The sequence below is a fragment of the Nansenia antarctica genome (genome assembly GCF_963989245.1).
Source record: "Nansenia antarctica genome assembly, chromosome: 11".
In the NCBI taxonomy this organism is placed as follows: domain Eukaryota; kingdom Metazoa; phylum Chordata; class Actinopteri; order Argentiniformes; family Microstomatidae; genus Nansenia; species Nansenia antarctica.
Genome location: NC_137681.1, coordinates 2,041,286 through 2,061,285, shown reverse-complemented (window position 1 = coordinate 2,061,285; position 20,000 = coordinate 2,041,286). Strand labels below are relative to the sequence as shown.

At 46.2% G+C, this 20,000-nt stretch overlaps 1 protein-coding gene across 2 annotated transcripts in view; it reads right to left on the bottom strand.

Annotated features, from left to right (window-relative positions):
• Positions 1–4,345: 4,345 nt before the first annotated feature.
• rgs7b (regulator of G protein signaling 7b) overlaps positions 4,346–20,000 on the bottom strand; it is a gene marked incomplete at both ends in the record, with an annotated part of 123,838 nt that continues 108,183 nt past the window's right edge. For both annotated transcript variants that reach the window (XM_080541531.1, XM_080541532.1), the window contains 8 exons: positions 4,346–4,366; positions 5,739–5,828; positions 6,334–6,520; positions 8,276–8,401; positions 11,038–11,148; positions 15,748–15,809; positions 17,808–17,906; positions 18,778–18,852. In XM_080541531.1, the coding sequence (XP_080397657.1) occupies positions 4,346–4,366; positions 5,739–5,828; positions 6,334–6,520; positions 8,276–8,401; positions 11,038–11,148; positions 15,748–15,809; positions 17,808–17,906; positions 18,778–18,852 (771 nt within the window). The remainder of the gene's footprint in view (positions 4,367–5,738; positions 5,829–6,333; positions 6,521–8,275; positions 8,402–11,037; positions 11,149–15,747; positions 15,810–17,807; positions 17,907–18,777; positions 18,853–20,000) is intronic.

Sequence of the window (20,000 nt, the reverse complement as noted above, 5' to 3'; positions counted from 1 at the left end):
CACAGCAAGGCGCAACCGTTTTCCCTGGACTCTATTGCGATGTTGTAGAGGAAGAATCTGCAGGAGTGTGCTGTCGCTGCGATGTTTGCCGCACAGGATAAGTGGTTGTCAAGGATCACCCCATGGTTCAGCAAGGAGGTTACTTCCTGTAGAGCTCTCTGCTGTGATGCTGAAGTCTGGGACAGGGCAGGCTTTCCCAGGGAGGAAGAGCAGCTCACGCTTGTTAAGGTCGAGCTTGAGGTGGCGGGCTGACATCCAAGCAGAGATGTCTGCGAGACACGCCGCATTGAGAGATACGTGTTGCCATCTGTGAGTCAGAGGAGGGGGAAGAGAGGAGTTGAGTGTCGTCTGCATAGCTGAGGTAGGAGAAACCATGTGAGGAGATTACAGAGCCAAGAGATTCGGTATAGAGGGAGAACAGAAAAACCACCGCCAAACTCTCTCAGGCCACTGCTGTGTGAACGGCTAGCCAGCATGCTAATTGCTAAGCCACTGGAACCAACACTAGGAACAACCGCGCAATTTCGTCTTGTCCTTATGGCTCCAACTTGGGCAAGACACTGAACCCCAAATTGCTCCCAGTGAGCGGGGCCGGCGCCTTGCATGGTAGCTTGCCGTCATTGGTGTGTGAATGTGTGTGTGAATGGGTGAATGAGAGGCTGTTGTAAAGCGCTTTGGAATAAGGCACTATCAGTCCATTTACCATTTACCATTCCTCCCACACCTCTCTCCTCTCCTCTTACCTCCCAGTGTCCCCACCACCCCCCCTCATCCTCTCTTCCTCAAGAAAAGAGGTTAAAAAAAGACCACAACCCTTGATGTGAAACACATCTAATATTATCTACTCAAAATCTTCCAGACACTTTCAGTCCTGACTCTACTCTTAGCCCCCCCCCCCCCCCCCCCAGCCACCACTCCCGCCCCGCCATGAACCCATGTAGATCTGAGGGGATTAGATTGGTCTAAGCAATATGGCCACATGGTAAGATGGTCAGAGATACTACTGTACATCTACATTGCTTAGACCTATCCAAATGTTTGTAGATCTTCTAAGCAGGTCTAAGTGGATAGAGGTAGGGACTATGCCGGAGTAGATTGAGGATTCAAGGAAAACAATGTTCTCTGGCCTTACAGTGTGACTGTACAGACCACTTATTTGGACCGACTACTTTCCCAGTAAACAAAGAGTCCAAAAGTCTTCCTCAGGGAAGCCGGAATGTGGGTTCAGATGACGTCTTGCTAGGAAGTCCAGACTACAGAAACTCTAACCCACATTCCGGCTTCCCTGAGGACGTCTTTTGGACTCTTTTTTTTTGTTTACTGGGATGACGAGACTGAGGGTGTTATGAGGAGAACCACTTCACCTTGGTCTGCATAAGTCTTCTCTGGACTTCTTTATTGGAGTTGGAATGTTTATTTACATAATCATACACCTTCTTACAGTATATCGTTATGGCAACAACCAAGACTGGATGAGTACTGGTGAAAACATCCACTCGACATCAACAACACAGCGTTCTTTGGATCTCAGTGATGGTTCCAGAACAGGGGAGGCTCCCAGAGGTAGAGATGGGAGAATAGCTTATTCCCAGTAAACAAAGAGTCCAAAAGACGTCCTCAGGGAAGCCGGAATGTGGGTTCAGATGACGTCTTTCTAGGACGTCCAGATTACGTCTTATGGACTAAAGATGTCATCTGGACGTCCTAGAAAGACATCATCTGGACGTCCTAGAAAGACGTCATCTGAACCTACATTCCGGCTTCCCTGAGGACGTCTTTTGGACTCTTTTTTTACTGGGTAGCTTATTGTAAATGCATGGAAAGGAATGAAGAATGGTATCTAACACGTGTGCTTGATTCCCTAATTCCGTTCCATGCATTCCAACGAGCCCATCCTCTCATGTTCTACCCACACCAGCCTCGGCTCTTCCAGAAGGGTAACTCAAAAAAAGAGTGAAGAATCATATTAATAAATAAAACACCTCCCAGTAAACAAAGAGTCCAAAAGACGTCCTCAGGGAAGCCGGAATGTGGGTTCAGATGACGTCTTTCTAGGACGTCCAGATTACGTCTTTAGGACGTCTTATGGACTACAGAAGACGATTCTGTAGTCCATAAGACGTCCTAAAGACGTCACCTGGACGTCCTAGAAAGACATCATCTGGACGTCCTAGAAAGACGTCGTCTGAACCCACATTCCGGCTTCCCTGAGGACGTCTTTTGGACTCTTTGTTTACTGGGCTTCATCATAGAGCTGTCAATTAGCGCCTATGGTGGTGGGGTCCAACCCCGGTCCTGGACAGACACTCCTTTCAGGTGTTTGAATCCCTGATTTAGGATTCAGTGATTCAGGTGATTTATCTAAACCAAATCAGCTGGTCAAGGCTAACGCCTGGACTGGCTAGGCTACAAATGACCAAATGACCAAATGACTTGTTTTGTTTTGGCCAGTTGATGACATTGAGAGAGAGAGAGGTGGAAAATGGGTTTTGTAGTCTTCCAGGACCAGCATTGGAGAGCCGTGTAGTGCATATTTCCTATTCTTCTCATACCACCTGTTAGTCAAGATTAGGGCCTAATTTTTTCCTGGTCGGGGGGTCATGTGGTCAGGAAAAACTCTTGGCACTTGACGTTTTCAATGTGTCCCTGTTCCGGTTCTCTCACAAACAAACAAAAAAAAGGGGGGGGGGGGGGGTGGGGGAATGGACATGATATGGAAGATTTCTTATACATACAGTATATCTGACCATATATCTGATAAATCTGAATATATTGTTGTAAGAGAGCAAAAATATCCTGGACTGGATTCAATTTCCCTTTCTTTTTCAACTGACAACATTTCAAACCCAGGTGCTTCTTTCTTTGTCGAGTTTTTCCATCTCTGAGAGTGAAGACCAACCGACACTCAGCAGGACACTCACAGAAATATGAACATTAACATGTTTTAAATTAAAAACATCATAAATCCTTACAAACCAGTAACGAACCACCTTGTAATACAGTTAGTAAGTGAAAAATGTCTTTAAATATGGTAGAAAAATAAATTAAGGAGACAAAACAAAGATACGTTTTAAGACTCTATGAGACACAGAGCGATTATAGACTTTACAAGTGCCTGGATGACATCTGGAAAACTCCTTTAGTGCAATAAAAGACAAACCCAACGTAATAATAATAACAACATATGCATTCTCTAGTGCTTCTGTGGTGGTGGCAGCCAATGTGCGACGCGTGATGTGTGTTGCTAGGCAGACGATTCTTGCTTGTTGATTGGTCGGTTTTTTAGCATGGTTTTTACTGTACATATTTGTCACAATTTCGCAGCTTTTGAGATGATGTTCCACACACAGATCCCTTTGATATGGCACTGAGGAGGTGACCAGACGAAAATAGCTTTCTCTGAAGGCATTTGTGAGTCCAATGTCCATTTCAAAAGTCCAAAATGCCTCGTCACACACACTCAGTTGGGACCGATAACTGATAAATAAGTAAACAATGTCTAAATCAAATCCTTTGGGTGGTTGGACATGCAACATCTGGCCTACTGTCGGTGGCTCCACAGCAGACTACATTAATGTACAAATGACATGGTCCTCTCCCAGGCTAAAATGGTACAGGATTTTTAGCATGATTGCACAAGACTGGTTAGCCTACTTGAAGTGATTTCACCTGACAGAGAGAAAACAGAAAGGGGAGAAGTATTGTTTTCAGTGAACCACAAATTGGAACACATAGATGCCAATAAAGTTACTCTCAAAACAGCCTCAATTCTTTGTGGCATTGATTCCACAAGATGTTGTAAACGTGACCAGTGAGTGGATATAGATATATAGATAGATAGACAGATAGACAGATAGACTGATAGATAGATAGGTAGGTAGGTAGGTAGGTGGGTAGATGGATGGATGGATGGATGGATGGGTGGATGGGTGGATGGGTGGATGGGTGGGTGGATGGGTGGATGGGTGGGTGGATGGGTGGATGGATGGATGGGTGGGTGGATGGGTGGATGGATGGATGGATGGGTGGATGGATGGGTGGGTGGATGGGTGGGTGGATGGGTGGGTGGATGGGTGGGTGGATGGGTGGGTGGGTGGGTGGATGGGTGGGTGGATGGATGGATGGGTGGGTGGATGGGTGGATGGGTGGGTGGATGGGTGGGTGGATGGGTGGGTGGGTGGATGGGTGGGTGGATGGGTGGGTGGGTGGATGGGTGGGTGGATGGGTGGGTGGGTGGATGGGTGGGTGGGTGGATGGGTGGGTGGGTGGATGGGTGGGTGGGTGGATGGGTGGGTGGATGGATGGGTGGGTGGGTGGATGGATATCATTACCTGGCTGGAATCTCTCAGAATAAGTTCTTGCTTTTCTGTGAACAACGAGAAAAAACTAAAATCAGACATTAAATATAAAAAGTAGATCTGTTTCCAGGTCCAGGAACAACAACAGATGTTTGACGATTGGACGTCAGCACACATTTCCAATATGTCGACATACTCCACAAAACTAAACCCTAAGGGCCGTATTATTATAACGGCATAACAACCGGTTTCCGTGTTGGCGCAAAGGGGATGTCTGAAAGATTCCTAAAAGTATAAAAAGTATAAGCACACTTACTGTAATGCCAAAGCAAATTGCTATATGTGTATGCATAATGGCAATAAACGTAATCTGAATCTGAATCCTATTGGTTGTTATTGACATTCTAAACACGACTGATCACTCGGTGTCACTCGGCAGGAACGTCCTTGTGGCGCAGATGATTATGATTGGTTAAGCAGGAGTAGTGACCTCATCAGGGAGGAAACTCCTCTCCATGTGTGTTCCTCTCACAGGAGGGGGCTTGTTCCTCTGCAGGAGGGGGCTTGTTCCTCTCGCAGGAGGGGGCTTGTTAAGCCTCATTATGTAATAACTGCACATCATGTAATAAATCGCCTGAACGCAAAATGTAATAACTTTTGCCTTATTATGTAATAAATATATGACATATTGTGCAGGTTATTACATAATGCGGTGTTATTACATATTGAAAGTGACTTTTTATTACATTTTGGGATTTTATTACATAATGAGGCTTAACAGGGCTTTTTAACTGCTATTTCTCTCTGCGCTCATGTAACTTTCCTTAATAAAAGGCCTCTTTTGAGTCAATTAATTTAGCTCTTTGTGCTTTATAAGTTCTGCTCAATCTACTAAGAATCAATTAAATCCACAACAGCACCTTAGTGGAGCTGTTGTCTCAGTCTCAGGGGTCAGAGGTCAGTCTCAGGGTCAGTCTCAAAGGTCAGTCTCAGGGTCAGAGGTCAGTCTCAGGGTCAGTCTCAGGGTCAGAGGTCAGTCTCAGGGTCAGTCTCAGGGGTCAGTCTCAGGGGTCAGAGGTCAGTCACAGGGTCAGTCTCAAAGGTCAGTCTCAGGGTCAGAGGTCAGTCTCAGGGTCAGGGGTCAGTCTCAGGGTCAGAGGTCAGTCTCAGGGTCAGTCTCAGGGGTCAGTCTCAGGGTCAGAGGTCAGTCTCAGGGTCAGTCTCAAAGGTCAGTCTCAGGGTCAGAGGTCAGTCTCAGGGTCAGAGGTCAGGGTCAGGGGTCAGTCTCAGGGTCAGAGGTCAGTCTCAGGGTCAGGGGTCAGTAGCAGGGTCAGTCTCAGGGTCAGGGGTCAGTAGCAGGGTCAGAGGTCAGTCTCAGGGTCAGAGGTCAGTCTCAGGGTCAGGGGTCAGTAGCAGGGTCAGGGGTCAGATGGTCAGTACCTTTTTCTTGGCCTGTAGAAGCTCCTGGTAGGAACTGGAGCGGATGAAGCGGCTGTACGAGTCACTCTTCATCAGCTTGTAGATGTGCTCCTGAGAGACAGAAACATTGTTTTTATATTGCGGTGGCTGTAGCGCAGGAGGTAGAGCTGCCGTCTAATGATCACAAGGTTGGCAGATCAGCGGTTCTTCTTTATATGAAAGTGTAGTGACCACTCGTTAGCGAGTCAGAGCATTCATAATTCACGGCGTTCCAGCCATGTATAAGCACTGTTGTATGTTTGTGGGTACTCCATCACCCATGCTTCTTAGCGGGTGATATGACGTAATATAAGTGGGACGATTATTTAACTAATTATTTTACTCTATTGCTCTGACCAGATTGTATTTTGTTTATTTTGTTGTTGTTGATCTGGTGTTGTTTTATTGGGTAATTCTGCTGTTTGTTTTAACTGTTGAAGCTCGATGTTTTAAGCTGCTGTCTTGGCCAGGCTTCCCTCAGAAAAGAGATCACTGTGTCTCAATGGGACCGACCTGGTTAAATAAAGGCTAGATAAATAAAATAATAATAAAATAATAAGAAGAGACTAGTCCGAACCTGAGCGTCCTCGAAGGCGTATCGGCCCGGGTCCTTGACGTTCTGCGTGGTCTTGTCGTAGCTCTTGGAGTCCACGTTGATGGCGCTGGGCGCGCCGGGGGCCAGGAACTCCTGCCAGATCTCCTGGACCCGGGTCGGAACCTCCCGGATGGGACGCTTCTTCACCTCCTGCACCGCCAGCCAGAACCTGGACCAGGACGGGTCAAAGGTCAAAAGGTCAGGTGTGTCTCAGGGAACAGAACCTGGACCGTGACAGGTCAAAGGTCAGAGGTCAGGTGTATCTCAGTGAACAGAACCTGGACCATGACAGGTCAAAGGTCAGGTATCTCTCAGTCAACAGAACCTGGACCAGGACGGTCAAAGGTCAAAGGTCAGGTGTGTCTCAGTGAAAAGAACCTGGACCAGGACAGGTCAAAGGTCAGGTGTATCTCAGTGAACAGAACCTGGACCGTCAAAGGTCAGCTGTATCTCAGTGAACCTGGACCATGACCAGAAGAGGTCAAAGGTCAGGTATATCTCAGTGAACCCTGCAGTGTGTTTGAAGTGAAAACCTAAATACAGTAGCTTACCCCAACCCCTTCCCCCCATCCATCGGCCACTGTGGTCAACTCAGTTTAGCCTTTGACCTGATTTGCACACACACCCCTGGACAATGTGAACACTCATTTAGCCTTTGCACTACTGCTGTTTACAAATACTACCTTCACACATACCATATTTCTGCATATTTTTGATATAGCCACTATTTATACATCTGTATAAACCATACTGTACATAGCTACCTTAACTGTACCTCTAAACTACTGTACTTGCCATACTGTACCTATCACTATCATTGTCTGTTTTATATACCACTTCTGGTTAGACGCTAAACTGCATTTTGTTGTCTGGTACTTCTACTCTGCAATGACAATAAAGTTGAATCTAACCTAATCTATCATCATAGTGGTATTGTTATAGAACAAATAGCTATGGTCGTGTGTGTCAGCGTCGTTGTTTGGGAGAAAATAAACTATCTTTTTAGACTGTTGAAGTTCCATTTGAACAACAAAAACATGTTCAAAACCGATTAATTACAGTTACATCTCAGTAGTTTGCCAGCATCACACAACATCTCCAGCAGGGGGAGCAAGAGAGTCAGTTACATTCTGCAAACCGAGGCAGATTGAAGCACTGGTTTTTTGGCTCCACATCATATTAGTCGATTTCCTTTCCTTGTAATTGTTAATTTCCCTCCACTTGTTCTCCACATTGATTCCGTTGTTACTCTGCAGAAAACACCGCGAGCTGCCTGTTCCTCACTTCTCAATCAGGTGCAGCAGAATCAATACGGGGCTCATTGGCTCCGCATGAAAACAGAAGCAGGAAGAAAGAGTCTGTGCCGCCGAGCGTGGCAACAACAACCAGAGGAACAAAACAAGTTGCTTGCTGTGATCTGTTGTTACCGCCACTTTCTTCCACAACAATGGCAACAACAAACACTCAGACGTATCAGAGGAAAAAAGGAAGAATGTCCACAACTCATTTCATTCAACTCATTTCTGCCCCGTTTGAAACAACCCTGTTTGAGGTTCAGATAGCGTTTCCTTTCATGCAGATGCTGCCTGGAGCGCCAGGGGTGGGGGGGGGGGCACTTCAGGACTATTCCACTGGCTCCACCGTACCAGACAAGCTCAATCGGGAGCGTGTCGATGTTCCCACAGCCCGATGGTCCCACATGTCTAAGTAATCTAACTATATAACAGAGAAAAGTATGTGTGTCTGCCTGTCTGAAGCCTCTTTTCTCCTCATTCGGTTGACCAATCCATCTACCCTAACCCCTAACCCTATGAAATATTAGAAATGTGGGACCATTGGGCTGTGGGAACATAGGGATGACCCCGCTCAATCAAGTGAAGTATTTGAAAAGAGAACAAATACCAGTTTAACTCTTTTAACATACCTGAGGTTCTCTGAGCTGAACTCAGACTCCAGGAACTTGAGGAACTGCTCTCGGCCTATCGGATCCTTCAGCACCTCGTTGATGCCGAAGCCCCACCGCTTCACCCTCTGCTGGCCCGGCTCCTTACTGTAGAGACACACACACACACACACACACACACACATACACATATAACTGCAGGAACAACACACACAGGAGCGCTACTCCGTTAGCTACTACACTCCACAGGCCCAGCTGTGTGTGTGCGTGTGCGTGTGCGTGTGCGTGTGCGTGTGCGGGTGGGTGGGTGGGTGTGTGTGTGTGTGTGCGCGCGCGCTCGCGTGTGTGCGTGTATGTAGGAGAGAGAGAGAGAGAGAGAGAGAGAGAGAGAGAGAGAGAGAGAGAGAGAGAGAGAGAGAGAGAGAGAGAGAGAGAGAGAGAGAGAGAGAGAGAGAGAGAGAGAGAGAGAGAGAGAGAGAGAGAGAGAGAGAGAGAGAGAGAGAGAGAGAGAGAGAGAGAGAGAGAGAGAGAGAGAGAGAGAGAGAGAGAGAGAGAGAGAGAGAGAGAGAGAGAGAGAGAGAGAGAGAGAGAGAGCGAGAGCGAGAGAGAGAGAGAGAGAGAGATTTGAGGAGTACACAGCCACTCCTCAAACATAAATCAATAAATCAATCAGCACATCATATTGAGATGTAGTGGTTGGGTCAGTAGATCCCCATGCAGGCAGCAGTCAGTCAGATAGACAGACATCTGGACTGGAGCAGCAGCTACGTTAACACTAGAACAACCATGTCTATGTTACCTGCTATAAGAGCCGCCTCGGGGGTCAAATGACCATAGTCTTTACAATGGCAAGCTGCTACTTACACACAACGACCACTAGTTGGCTGACTTGTAAATGAGCCTGCCTCCTACACAGAAAAACAGCAAAATAGCTTCATACTAGCTTATCCTGATGAGATTTTGAAAATGTAAGGATACTGGGTGGTAGAACGCACATATCTAGGAAAAGTCATGAAGGGAGGGTCCTGAAATTTGATCAAGTGCAAAGATACAAAAAAACAATTACTCACAGGGTCAAAAAAGTGTTAAGACCCCCACTGTACCAGTATTAACACTTAATCATCCATGAGTGAGTAAATAAACATGTTATATCTTTGCACTCGATCAAATTTCAGGCGCCTCCTTTCATGACTTTTCCTAGATATGTGCGTTCTACCACCCAGTATCCTTACATTTTCTAAAGCACATCAGGATAAGCTAATATAAAGCTATTTTGCAGTTTTTCTGTGTAGGAAGCAGGCTAATTTACAGGCGGCCAACTAGTGGTCGTTGTGTGTAAGTAGCAGCTGGAGCATTGTAAAGATGTTCTACAATGCGAACAAAGCGGTTGTTCTAGTGTTAACAGTCAGCTGAGCTAGTACCAGTATTAACAGTCAGCTGGACAGTCACTGGAGCTAGCACCAGTATTAACAGTCACCTGATGCTCGTTGAACAACAACCCCTCTACAAACAAAACCCACGTCCAGTTGTGGACAGCGACGGCTATTTAGACGGTTTATCTTCACTATCGTTTTCACACTGCGGAGGCCGCCCACAACGCGTGGAAATAATTGACAACAGGCCACCGTAACCTGGGGGAAACAGAGATAAAGTCATTTCTGTGTGTTGACAGAGCAAACACCGTTAGGGGGCTGCGGTGATGCATGCTGGGGCCGGGAACAGCTGGGCCCGCTGCTGCCGCTGCGACTGCCGCAACCCAGGTGTCATTAGACAGACAGAGCCAAGATGGAGGTGAGTTTCTACTGATGTCTACTGCTACGGCTGCAACTGCTGTTACTGAGGTGTGTCGTTGAAGACAGACACACAGAGCCCAAATGGAGTTTGAGTTAATGCTGGGGTCTACTGCTATATATACAGACTATATGGAGAAAAGTATGTGGATTACCACAATTATGGTCTGGGGCTGTGTTCATGGTTTGGGCTCGGCCCCTTAGTTCCAGTGAAGGGAGATCTTAATGCTACAGCATACAATGAGATTCTAGAGAACTGTATGCTTCCAACTTTGTGGCAAAAGTTTGGGTGAAGGCCCTTTCCAGTTTCAGCATGACAATGCCCCCATACACAAAGTGAGGTCGATCCATAATGACATGGTTCGCCGAGTTTGGTCTGGGAGAACTTGACTGGCCTGCACACAGAGCTCTGACCTCAACCCCAATCCAACACCTTTGGGATGAATTGGAACGCCGACTGCGAGCCAGTCCTTCTCGCCCAACATCAGTGCCCGACCTCATTAATGCTCTTGTGGCTGAATGGGAGCAAATCCCTGCAACCATATTCTAAAATCTAGTAGAAAGTCTTCCCAGAAGAGTGGAAGCTGTTATTGCAGCAAAGGTGGGAGACCAACTCCATATTAACGCCCGTGGTTCTGGAATGAGAAGTTCAACAAGCACGTATGGGTGTGATGTTCGGGTGTCGCAATACTTTTGTCCATATGGTGTGTGTGTGTGTGTGTGTGTGAGAGAGAAAGAGAGAGAGAGAGAGAGAGGCACACACAAAGGAGGGAAGGGGAAAGACAGAAAGGGAGGTAAGGAAGAGAGAGAATAAAAGGGAGAGAAAGAAGGTCATCCAGGTAGTCAGGAAGTCAAGATAGTCAGGAAGTCAAGATAGTCAACAAGTCAAGATAGTCAGGAAGTCAAGATAGTCAGGAAGTCAAGATAGTCAGGAAGTCACAGTAGTCAGGAAGTCACGGTAGTCAGGAAGTCACGGTAGCCAGGAAGTCCTACCTGGCCTCTAGCTCCCACACGGTGGTGTCGTCTGAGATCCAGGGGTTGGAAGGTTCCGGAGAGGTGAAGAAGGGGTCGTACTCCACGTACTGCTCTGTGTAGCTCAGCAGGCTGGGGAGGAACAGCAGCACACCAATCACACCAGGGACTTACTATAGACATTTATACAACAGTTAGTTCCGACTAAGTTATTTGATTGGACAAGAGGCATTCCATGAGTGCCGATATACAGTATAACAGCACTGGGACTTTTAACTATATGTATCACTCCGCCGCACAGATGTTCTATTAAATGACCGTTAATTGGATTCGTCTGGACGGATTGTATGGCAGCTGCTGGACTGAAAAAATCAGCTGGACTGAAAAAATCAGGTGTAGTGCTGAGGCACAAACATGTACATTTCAAGCCTGCAAACTGTGACACTTTAAATAACGTGAAAAAATACTACTGTGCAATATGACAACCCTAGTCGACTATCTGTACAGTATAGTACAGTGGATTGTGTACATAGCCTTTATTTATGTAAACCAGCTCCTTCCCTTCTTGTGATTTTTTTAAAAGTGTTTTTGTTTTTTTTCCCCTTCCTAACACCAGGGGAGCCACCCCTCCTAAATTTCGTTGTTTGGTACCTGTACTGTAGCAATGACAATAAAGTCCATTCATTCATTCATTCATTCAATTAGACTACATGTTTGTGTTCAGGTTACTAGGCAACAGGTCAAGTTGAAGTTCAGTTGCGGAACTATCTTTTGTTGGCGGAGCCAAAATAAATCATTAAATAAACAAACAAATCATAATCTGTTGTCGCTTATTAGTCGGTTCACACATAATGCACAAACACCATCACATGTTCAAGGGACAGAGGCCTGAAAGCCAAGTCGATGCTCCTCTACAGCATTCAACAGTTGTCACATGGCTGGCCTGACCGCCCGGGACTGTAGACGCTTACAGAGGACAGTGAAGACTGTAGACGCTTACAGAGGACAGTGAAGACTGTAGACGCTTACAGAGGACAGTGAAGACTGTAGAGTAGACGCTTACAGAGGACAGTGAAGACTGTAGACGCTTACAGAGGACAGTGAAGACTGTAGACGCTTACAGAGGACAGTGAAGACTGCAAACGCTTACAGAGGACAGTGAAGACTGCAGACGCTTACAGAGGACAGTGAAGACTGTAGACGCTTACAGAGGACAGTGAAGACTGCAGACGCTTACAGAGGACAGTGAAGACTGTAGACGCTTACAGAGGACAGTGAAGACTGTAGACGCTTACAGAGGACAGTGAAGACTGTAGAGTAGACGCTTACAGAGGACAGTGAAGACTGTAGACGCTTACAGAGGACAGTGAAGACTGTAGAGTAGACGCTTACAGAGGACAGTGAAGACTGTAGACGCTTACAGAGGACAGTGAAGACTGTAGACGCTTACAGAGGACAGTGAAGACTGTAGACGCTTACAGAGGACAGTGAAGACTGTAGACGCTTACAGAGGACAGTGAAGACTGTAGACGCTTACAGAGGACAGTGAAGACTGTAGACGCTTACAGAGGACAGTGAAGACTGTAGACGCTTACAGAGGACAGTGAAGACTGTAGACGCTTACAGAGGACAGTGAAGACTGTAGACGCTTACAGAGGACAGTGAAGACTGTAGACGCTTACAGAGGACAGTGAAGACTGTAGACGCTTACAGAGGACAGTGAAGACTGTAGACGCTTACAGAGGACAGTGAAGACTGCAGACGCTTACAGAGGACAGTGAAGACTGTAGACGCTTACAGAGGACAGTGAAGACTGTAGACGCTTACAGAGGACAGTGAAGACTGTAGACGCTTACAGAGGACAGTGAAGACTGTAGACGCTTACAGAGGACAGTGAAGACTGTAGACGCTTACAGAGGACAGTGAAGACTGTAGACGCTTACAGAGGACAGTGAAGACTGCAGACGCTTACAGAGGACAGTGAAGACTGTAGACGCTTACAGAGGACAGTGAAGACTGTAGACGCTTACAGAGGACAGTGAAGACTGTAGACGCTTACAGAGGACAGTGAAGACTGCAGACGCTTACAGAGGACAGTGAAGACTGTAGACGCTTACAGAGGACAGTGAAGACTGTAGACGCTTACAGAGGACAGTGAAGACTGTAGACGCTTACAGAGGACAGTGAAGACTGTAGACCCTTACAGAGGACAGTGAAGACTGTAGACGCTTACAGAGGACAGTGAAGACTGTAGACGCTTACAGAGGACAGTGAAGACTGTAGACGCTTACAGAGGACAGTGAAGACTGTAGACGCTTACAGAGGACAGTGAAGACTGTAGACGCTTACAGAGGACAGTGAAGACTGTAGACGCTTACAGAGGACAGTGAAGACTGTAGACGCTTACAGAGGACAGTGAAGACTGCAGCCAAAATAATCACCACAGAACTGCCACAACTCAATAACATCTACAACCCCCGCTGTATGAAGAAAGATCAAAACATGATTAAAGACACCAGCCGCCCTGCCTATGCACTATTCACACTCCACATCACACACTCCCATCCCGAAAACGCAATAGAAGTATCAACTCACACACCACCCTCGACCGCCTCAGAAATAGTTTCTTCCCACAGGCAGTTAGGTTGCTGAACAGCTGAACCATGCGCACTGCACTTGGCACTTTACACCCTGCACTAAGACCTTTACACCCTGCACTAAGACCTTTACACCCTGCACTAAGACCTTTACACCCTACACTAAGACCTTTACACCCTGCACTAAGACCTTTACACCCTGCACTAAGACCTTTACACCCTGCACTAAGACCTTTACACCCTGCACTAAGACCTTTACACCCTGCACTAAGACCTTTACACCCTGCACTAAGACCTTTACACCCTGCACTAAGACCTTTCCACCCTGCACTAAGACCTTTCCACCCTGCACTAAGACCTTTCCACCCTGCACTAAGACCTTTCCACCCTGCACTAAGACCTTTACACCCTGCACTAAGACCTTTACACCCTGCACTAAGACCTTTACACCCTGCACTAAGACCTTTACACCCTGCACTAAGCACCTTGTACTGTGTTGTTGTGTTGTTTGTGTTGTGGATTATGTTGTTGTGTGTGACACTACAGAGAGAGACGAGGCTGAAGAATGTCATTGTATTAACACTACAACAGCCGTGCCTATTTTACCTACTAGTAGAGCTGCCTTGGGTGTCTAATAGACCCCCTTTTTACAATGCTCAAGCTGCTACTTACACACAGAGACCACTAGTTGACCGTCTTGTAAATTAGCCTGCCTCCTCCTACACAGAAAAACTGCAAAACAGCTTCATACTAGCTTATCCTAAAGTGGTTTTGAAAATGTAAGGATACTGGGTGGTAGAACGCACATAGTATCTAGGAAAAGTCATGAAAGGAGGGTCCTGAATTTGATCGAGTGCAAAGATAAAAAAAAACAATTACTCACAGGGTCAAATGTCCCCCACTCATGGCTGTACTAGTGTTAAAACCCCCACTGTACCAGTATTAACACTTAATCATCCATGAGTGAGTAAATAAACATGTTATATCTTTGCACTCGATCAAATTTCAGGCCAACTAGTGGTCGTTGTGTGTAAATAGCAGCTTAGCATTGAAAAAGAGGCGGCTCTTGTAGTAGGTAAAAAAGGCACGGCTGTTCTAGTGTTAACAGTCAGTTGGAACTAGCACCAGTATTATAGTATATAGTATATTCTTTCTCTCAGGGGTCACCGTGACCCCATCATGGCTCTTATATGACAATCAACTTGAACTTGTCCCGGCTATGAGAGTGTGTTTAGTGTGGTCATGACCCTGCCATGTCATGGCCTCCCTGCCGTATCTCATGACTGGTATGTTGTGGTTGTTTAACTCCAGGCAGGGATCTCTACAGAGCAGAGCCTTCCAATTACGCCAAGCTTAAATGGGTTAACCGTTTTCATGCAATAAACAGTTCAACCGATGTGAGTGTTGTCCTGACTGGGAGGAATATGAGACGCTGTCAGATGATGATTAAGAGAGTTATTGATTTATATATATTGTGAGCTTAGAATTACAAGGTTCTATCTCCGTTTAGGGCAGTTCAGAGATATTGAGCGTCAACGTTTTTACATTCCATTATGTTTTGTGAGATGGAACCTTTGTATTTTATGAATTACTACCTAATACATTTCAAAATGTTAAAAATAACACCACACAGGCATTAATAAACACCTAATGGATCAGATTATGTAAACAAAAATGGAGATAGAACCTTATAATTCTAACGTCACGATATGTCTATCGACATTATGAAAGGGGAGCCTTCTGTGCTGCCAGTGCCCCCCCCCCCTATCGTCAACGACCCCCCCCCCCCCCCAATGGGACGAAAGTCTCTCTCTGGGGTGTTGACAAGGTGTCAAAGCTGTGATGTCATCAGGATAGAACTGATGGTATGAATTCTGGTTGAACTCTTTGCAAACAGCTCCTAATACTACGGTCTCTCTAACAGAAGGAAAGCATAGATCAATTCTCTTTTCTCTCCTCTTGGTCTCATGGGCAGAGCTCCAGGTTGCTATGTTACTGTATATTTTATTCACAAAAACACACAAAAGTGCACAGTGAAAACAAACTATTAGAATAACTCCTGCCATTTGCTGTTGTTGCCAAACTGTTGCCAATACTGATTTTTGCATAGAAGAAACAGGAGACAAAGACTTACCTTTCTGCCACTTTGGACATCTTTAACCGATGCCGGTCTAACTGCATTTGCCAAAATTGTATCTGGAAGGAGAAGAAGCGAAGAGAAGGTGTCAGAAGATGGTAAATGATAAATGGACTGCACTTACATAGCGCCTTTATCCAAAGCGCTTTACAACGGCCTCTCATTGACCCATTCACACACACATTCACACACACATTCACACACCAATGGCGGCCAAGCTACCCTGCAAGGCGCCGGCCGGCCCGCTCACTGGGAGCAATTTGGGGTTAAGTGTCTTGCCCAAGGACACTTTGACATGTGGCCAGCCGGGGCTCGAACCACAGATCTGCCGACCTTGCGATCATTAGACGGCGGCTCTACCTCCTGAGACACAGCCTCTACCTCCTGAGACACAGCCTCTACCTCCTGAGACACAGCCTCTACCTCCTGAGACACAGCCTCCACCTCCTGAGACACAGCCTCTACCTCCTGAGACACAGCCTCTACCTCCTGAGACACAGCCGCCCCTTGAAGGTGTCGGAGGGTGACAGGGACGAGAAGGTGTCGGAGGAGGTGTCAGAGTATCCGTGCATCATCACGTCAGCCACTGTGACAGAGACAAGCAGTGATTCGGTGATTTACAGTAATTCGGACAGAGATACTGTAAGAACTATTTCCGTTGCTCCATGGACATAACCTCACCCCCAGGCTATCAGCCTAGAATAACCACGGCTGAAACCTGAAGGCCTGAAGCCTCAGCGGGAGTGACGTTTCTGCCCATTATTTGATTTCAGTTCCATCCGTTGGTCCACCAGAGCTCCGAGCAAGTGTCTGGGAACGATATTACCATCGACAGGGACGACAGCGATACCAGAAGTTGCATCATGTCACCAAGGCATCGGATGGTAATATAAGACGGCTAGCAGGCAAAGCTGCACTGCAGAGTATAGTCGTGCCATCATATTGGACTTGGGAGTGCTACTTAGAGCCAGAGAAAGGAGCAGTCCCGATAAATAATCGATGAAGTTAATAACTTTAATTCAACTTTGGTTTCGCCGAGAGGGTTTTGTTCTTTAGATTCATTAAGTTTCATCATCAATAAATCAGCGCTTTATGATGACCACTTCTCAGTGACTAACATAGTAGACCCATTGCTGCCAGCCGCCACAAGCGAATTGTAAAGTTGTTTATTGTTATAAGGAGCTGAATTGGCCTCACAAAAGATTTGGGGTGTTAACAGTTGTCAGTCTTGTACTGCTGCAGTCTTGGTAAACACTTGTCGATATTGTGCTGCTGTTTCTTTTGCCATCCAGTCTCTTTGGGAAGGTTTCTTTTACATACTCCTAGTAGACTATAAGGTAACTTGTTCTTGGTAAATTCCCCATTTAAATGTTTATTGTCCAGGTATTGATTCAATCTGTGTCTGCAAAATCCGCCCCCCCCCCTAAATGTTGCCGTGTAGGATGGCAAAACAGCACATAAACCTTTACATTTCTCCACAGAGTGCTGTCCAGTAACTTTGTTCAGGGTTTTACAAGACCGAACCAAACATTGACTGCTGCTTTGCTGATAACACTGTTTCAGCTACTAAACTATGGAGGATGTTTAAAGCAAGCCAGCCCAGTACAGCTCAGTTTGGCCCATCTTGGTTTGCCTCTGTGTAGAGTGATAAAACTTAAGTAACACTTAAGTTGCGAATGAATCGCGAGCGTCAATGCTTTTCTAAGACACTTGAAGGATCGTCCCATTTTATAGGGAAATATTTCAACCATTATGGTTTGTGGCTCTGTTCTGAGGCCTTAGATCAAAGTCAAGACTAAAAACCCATCTTTTTAATATTGCCTTTAAATGACTAAATAATTAAATTATGATTATATAATGATTGGAGCACTTTGAGCTGCAACGTTTGCAGGAAAAGCGCTATACGAATAAAGTCATTATTATTATTATTATTATTATTATTATTATTATTATTATTGGTGTAGGTGTCCCTAGCCTGGCTGTGTCAGTTCTGTTGTCAGGTGATCTGAGCCAGACACTGGGCTGTCCAGAGAGGCCCCTCCCCCTCCCCTGGTCACCTGGTCTTGTAGCTCCTCCTCCGTGGGCTCTTTCACCTCCGGGGCTGGGGTGTGGGTGGGGCTGTGGCTGCGGATGTCGTTCTGCAGGCCGTACACAGACTGGAGAGGACGACCAGAACACAGGAGGAAGAGGAGGATGAGGAGGGGGAGGAAGAGGATGGGGAGGAAGAGGATGGGGAGGATGAGGAGGATGAGGAAGAGGAGGAAGAGGAGGGGGAGGATGAGGAGGGGGAGGAAGAGGAGGAAGAGGATGGGGAGGAAGAGGAGGATGAGGAAGAGGAGGATGAGGAGGAAGAGGATGGGGAGGAAGAGGAGGATGAGGAGGAAGAGGAGGATGAGGAAGAGGAGGATGAGGATGGTGAGGAAGAGGAGGATGAGGATGGTGAGGAAGAGGAGGATGAGGATGGGGAGGAAGAGGAGGATGAGGATGGGGAGGAAGAGGAGGAAGAGGATGGGGAGGAAGAGGAGGATGAGGAAGGGGAGGAAGAGGAGGAAGAGGATGGGGAGGAAGAGTAGGAAGAGGATGGGGAGGAAGAGGAGGAAGAGGAGGAAGAGGATGGGGAGGATAGGGAGGAAGAGGATGGGGAGGAAGAGGAGAAAGAGGAAGAAGAGTAAGATTATGTATATACTCTAATAATAATTCTCATTCTCTTGTTCCAATGCTCTCTCCATCTCTTCTACTATTTTTTTTCTTTGTCACTCTCTCCCACTCTCTCTCTCTCTCCCCCTCTCTCTCTCTCTCTCTCTCCCACTCTGCCTCTCTCCCTCCCTCCCTCCCTCTCTCTCTCCCTCTCTCTCTCTCTCTCTCTCTCTCTCTCTCTCTCTCTCCCTATCTCTCTCTCTCTTCCTCTCTCCCTCCCTCTCCCTCCCTCTCTCTCCCTCTCCCTCTCCCTCCCTCCCCCCCCCCCTAACTGTCAACCATTTTGGAGCAGTGTAAGTCAGGCCTTAGAGGACAGCGTCGTGTGATTACCTTTCTTGTTTTATGCGGCTGTTTCATCCTGGAGGACTTCTTGATGTCGGCTTCTGTTGTGTTCACACACCCCGGCTGAGGAGAGGAACAGAGACACACTTAGAGCAATCAGAGATATGAGCACCTGAACATGACAACAGAGAACAGACACGGTGACGATCAGCTGAGGCTGGCGGAGGCTGGTGGAGGTAGATATCAGAGGCTGGGCTGATTGTAAGGCATGAGATGGAATAAGGAATGGTATCACATTAACACATACTGTAGATTCTGTGTGTCAAATTCTTGAGCTGTGCTTGATTTAGTTTGACTGGTACAATGGAACCAATGTAGCAGTCTACAATCAAACAATGACTGAGAAGTTAAAGTAGATAGATTATCAGCTGTTACCTCCCAGTAAACAACAACTACAGAAGACGATTCAGTAGTCCATAAGATGTCCTAAAGACGTCATCTGGACGTCCTAGAAAGACGTCATCTGAACCCACCTTCCGGCTTCCCTGAGGACGTCTTTTGGACTCTTTGTTTACTGGGCTAGCTGTAACCTGATATCCTTTTTTAGGACCAACCAGTGGTAGTTGTAGGGTAGTTGTCATGTATTCTGCAGAAATGTAAGTTTGACAGAAGAAATATGATGTCATCTGCTGCTCTAGTCAGGATCCCAGCGGTTGGATTTGTGTATAGTAACTGAATCCATCTGAGAAAGTGTTTCACCAAGTCCAAATGTTGGTAGTACTTCAAAAAGGTAACCCCATCCTATCCTAACGAATGCTTGGCATGCATCTACTGATCTACTGATGCATCTACATGAAGAATATTCAAGACTCTTCTCATATTGTGATAACCTTGTACAAAACTTTGTTGATCATCGATAATCAACTGAGGGAGACAGTTATCCAATCTACTAGAAAACGTTTCACAACATATTTTTATGTCACTTCCCATTAAACTAATGGGACTGTAAGACGAGAATTCCGTTGGGGGCTTTTTTGGTTTCAATATTTATGGTTATTATAGCTAATCTTACTGAATCTGGGAGGGTACCTTCATTAAATGATTCTTCATACATGTCCAGTAGTGGCTTTACAAGTTGCTTTTTAAATGTTTTGTAAAATTCTATTGGTAGCCCATCCGGTCCAGGTGCTTTACCGCTGTTAATATCTCCTATAGCTTCACAACGGTCCATTATAGAATCACATACATTGCAATAGTCAAGAAATACTATT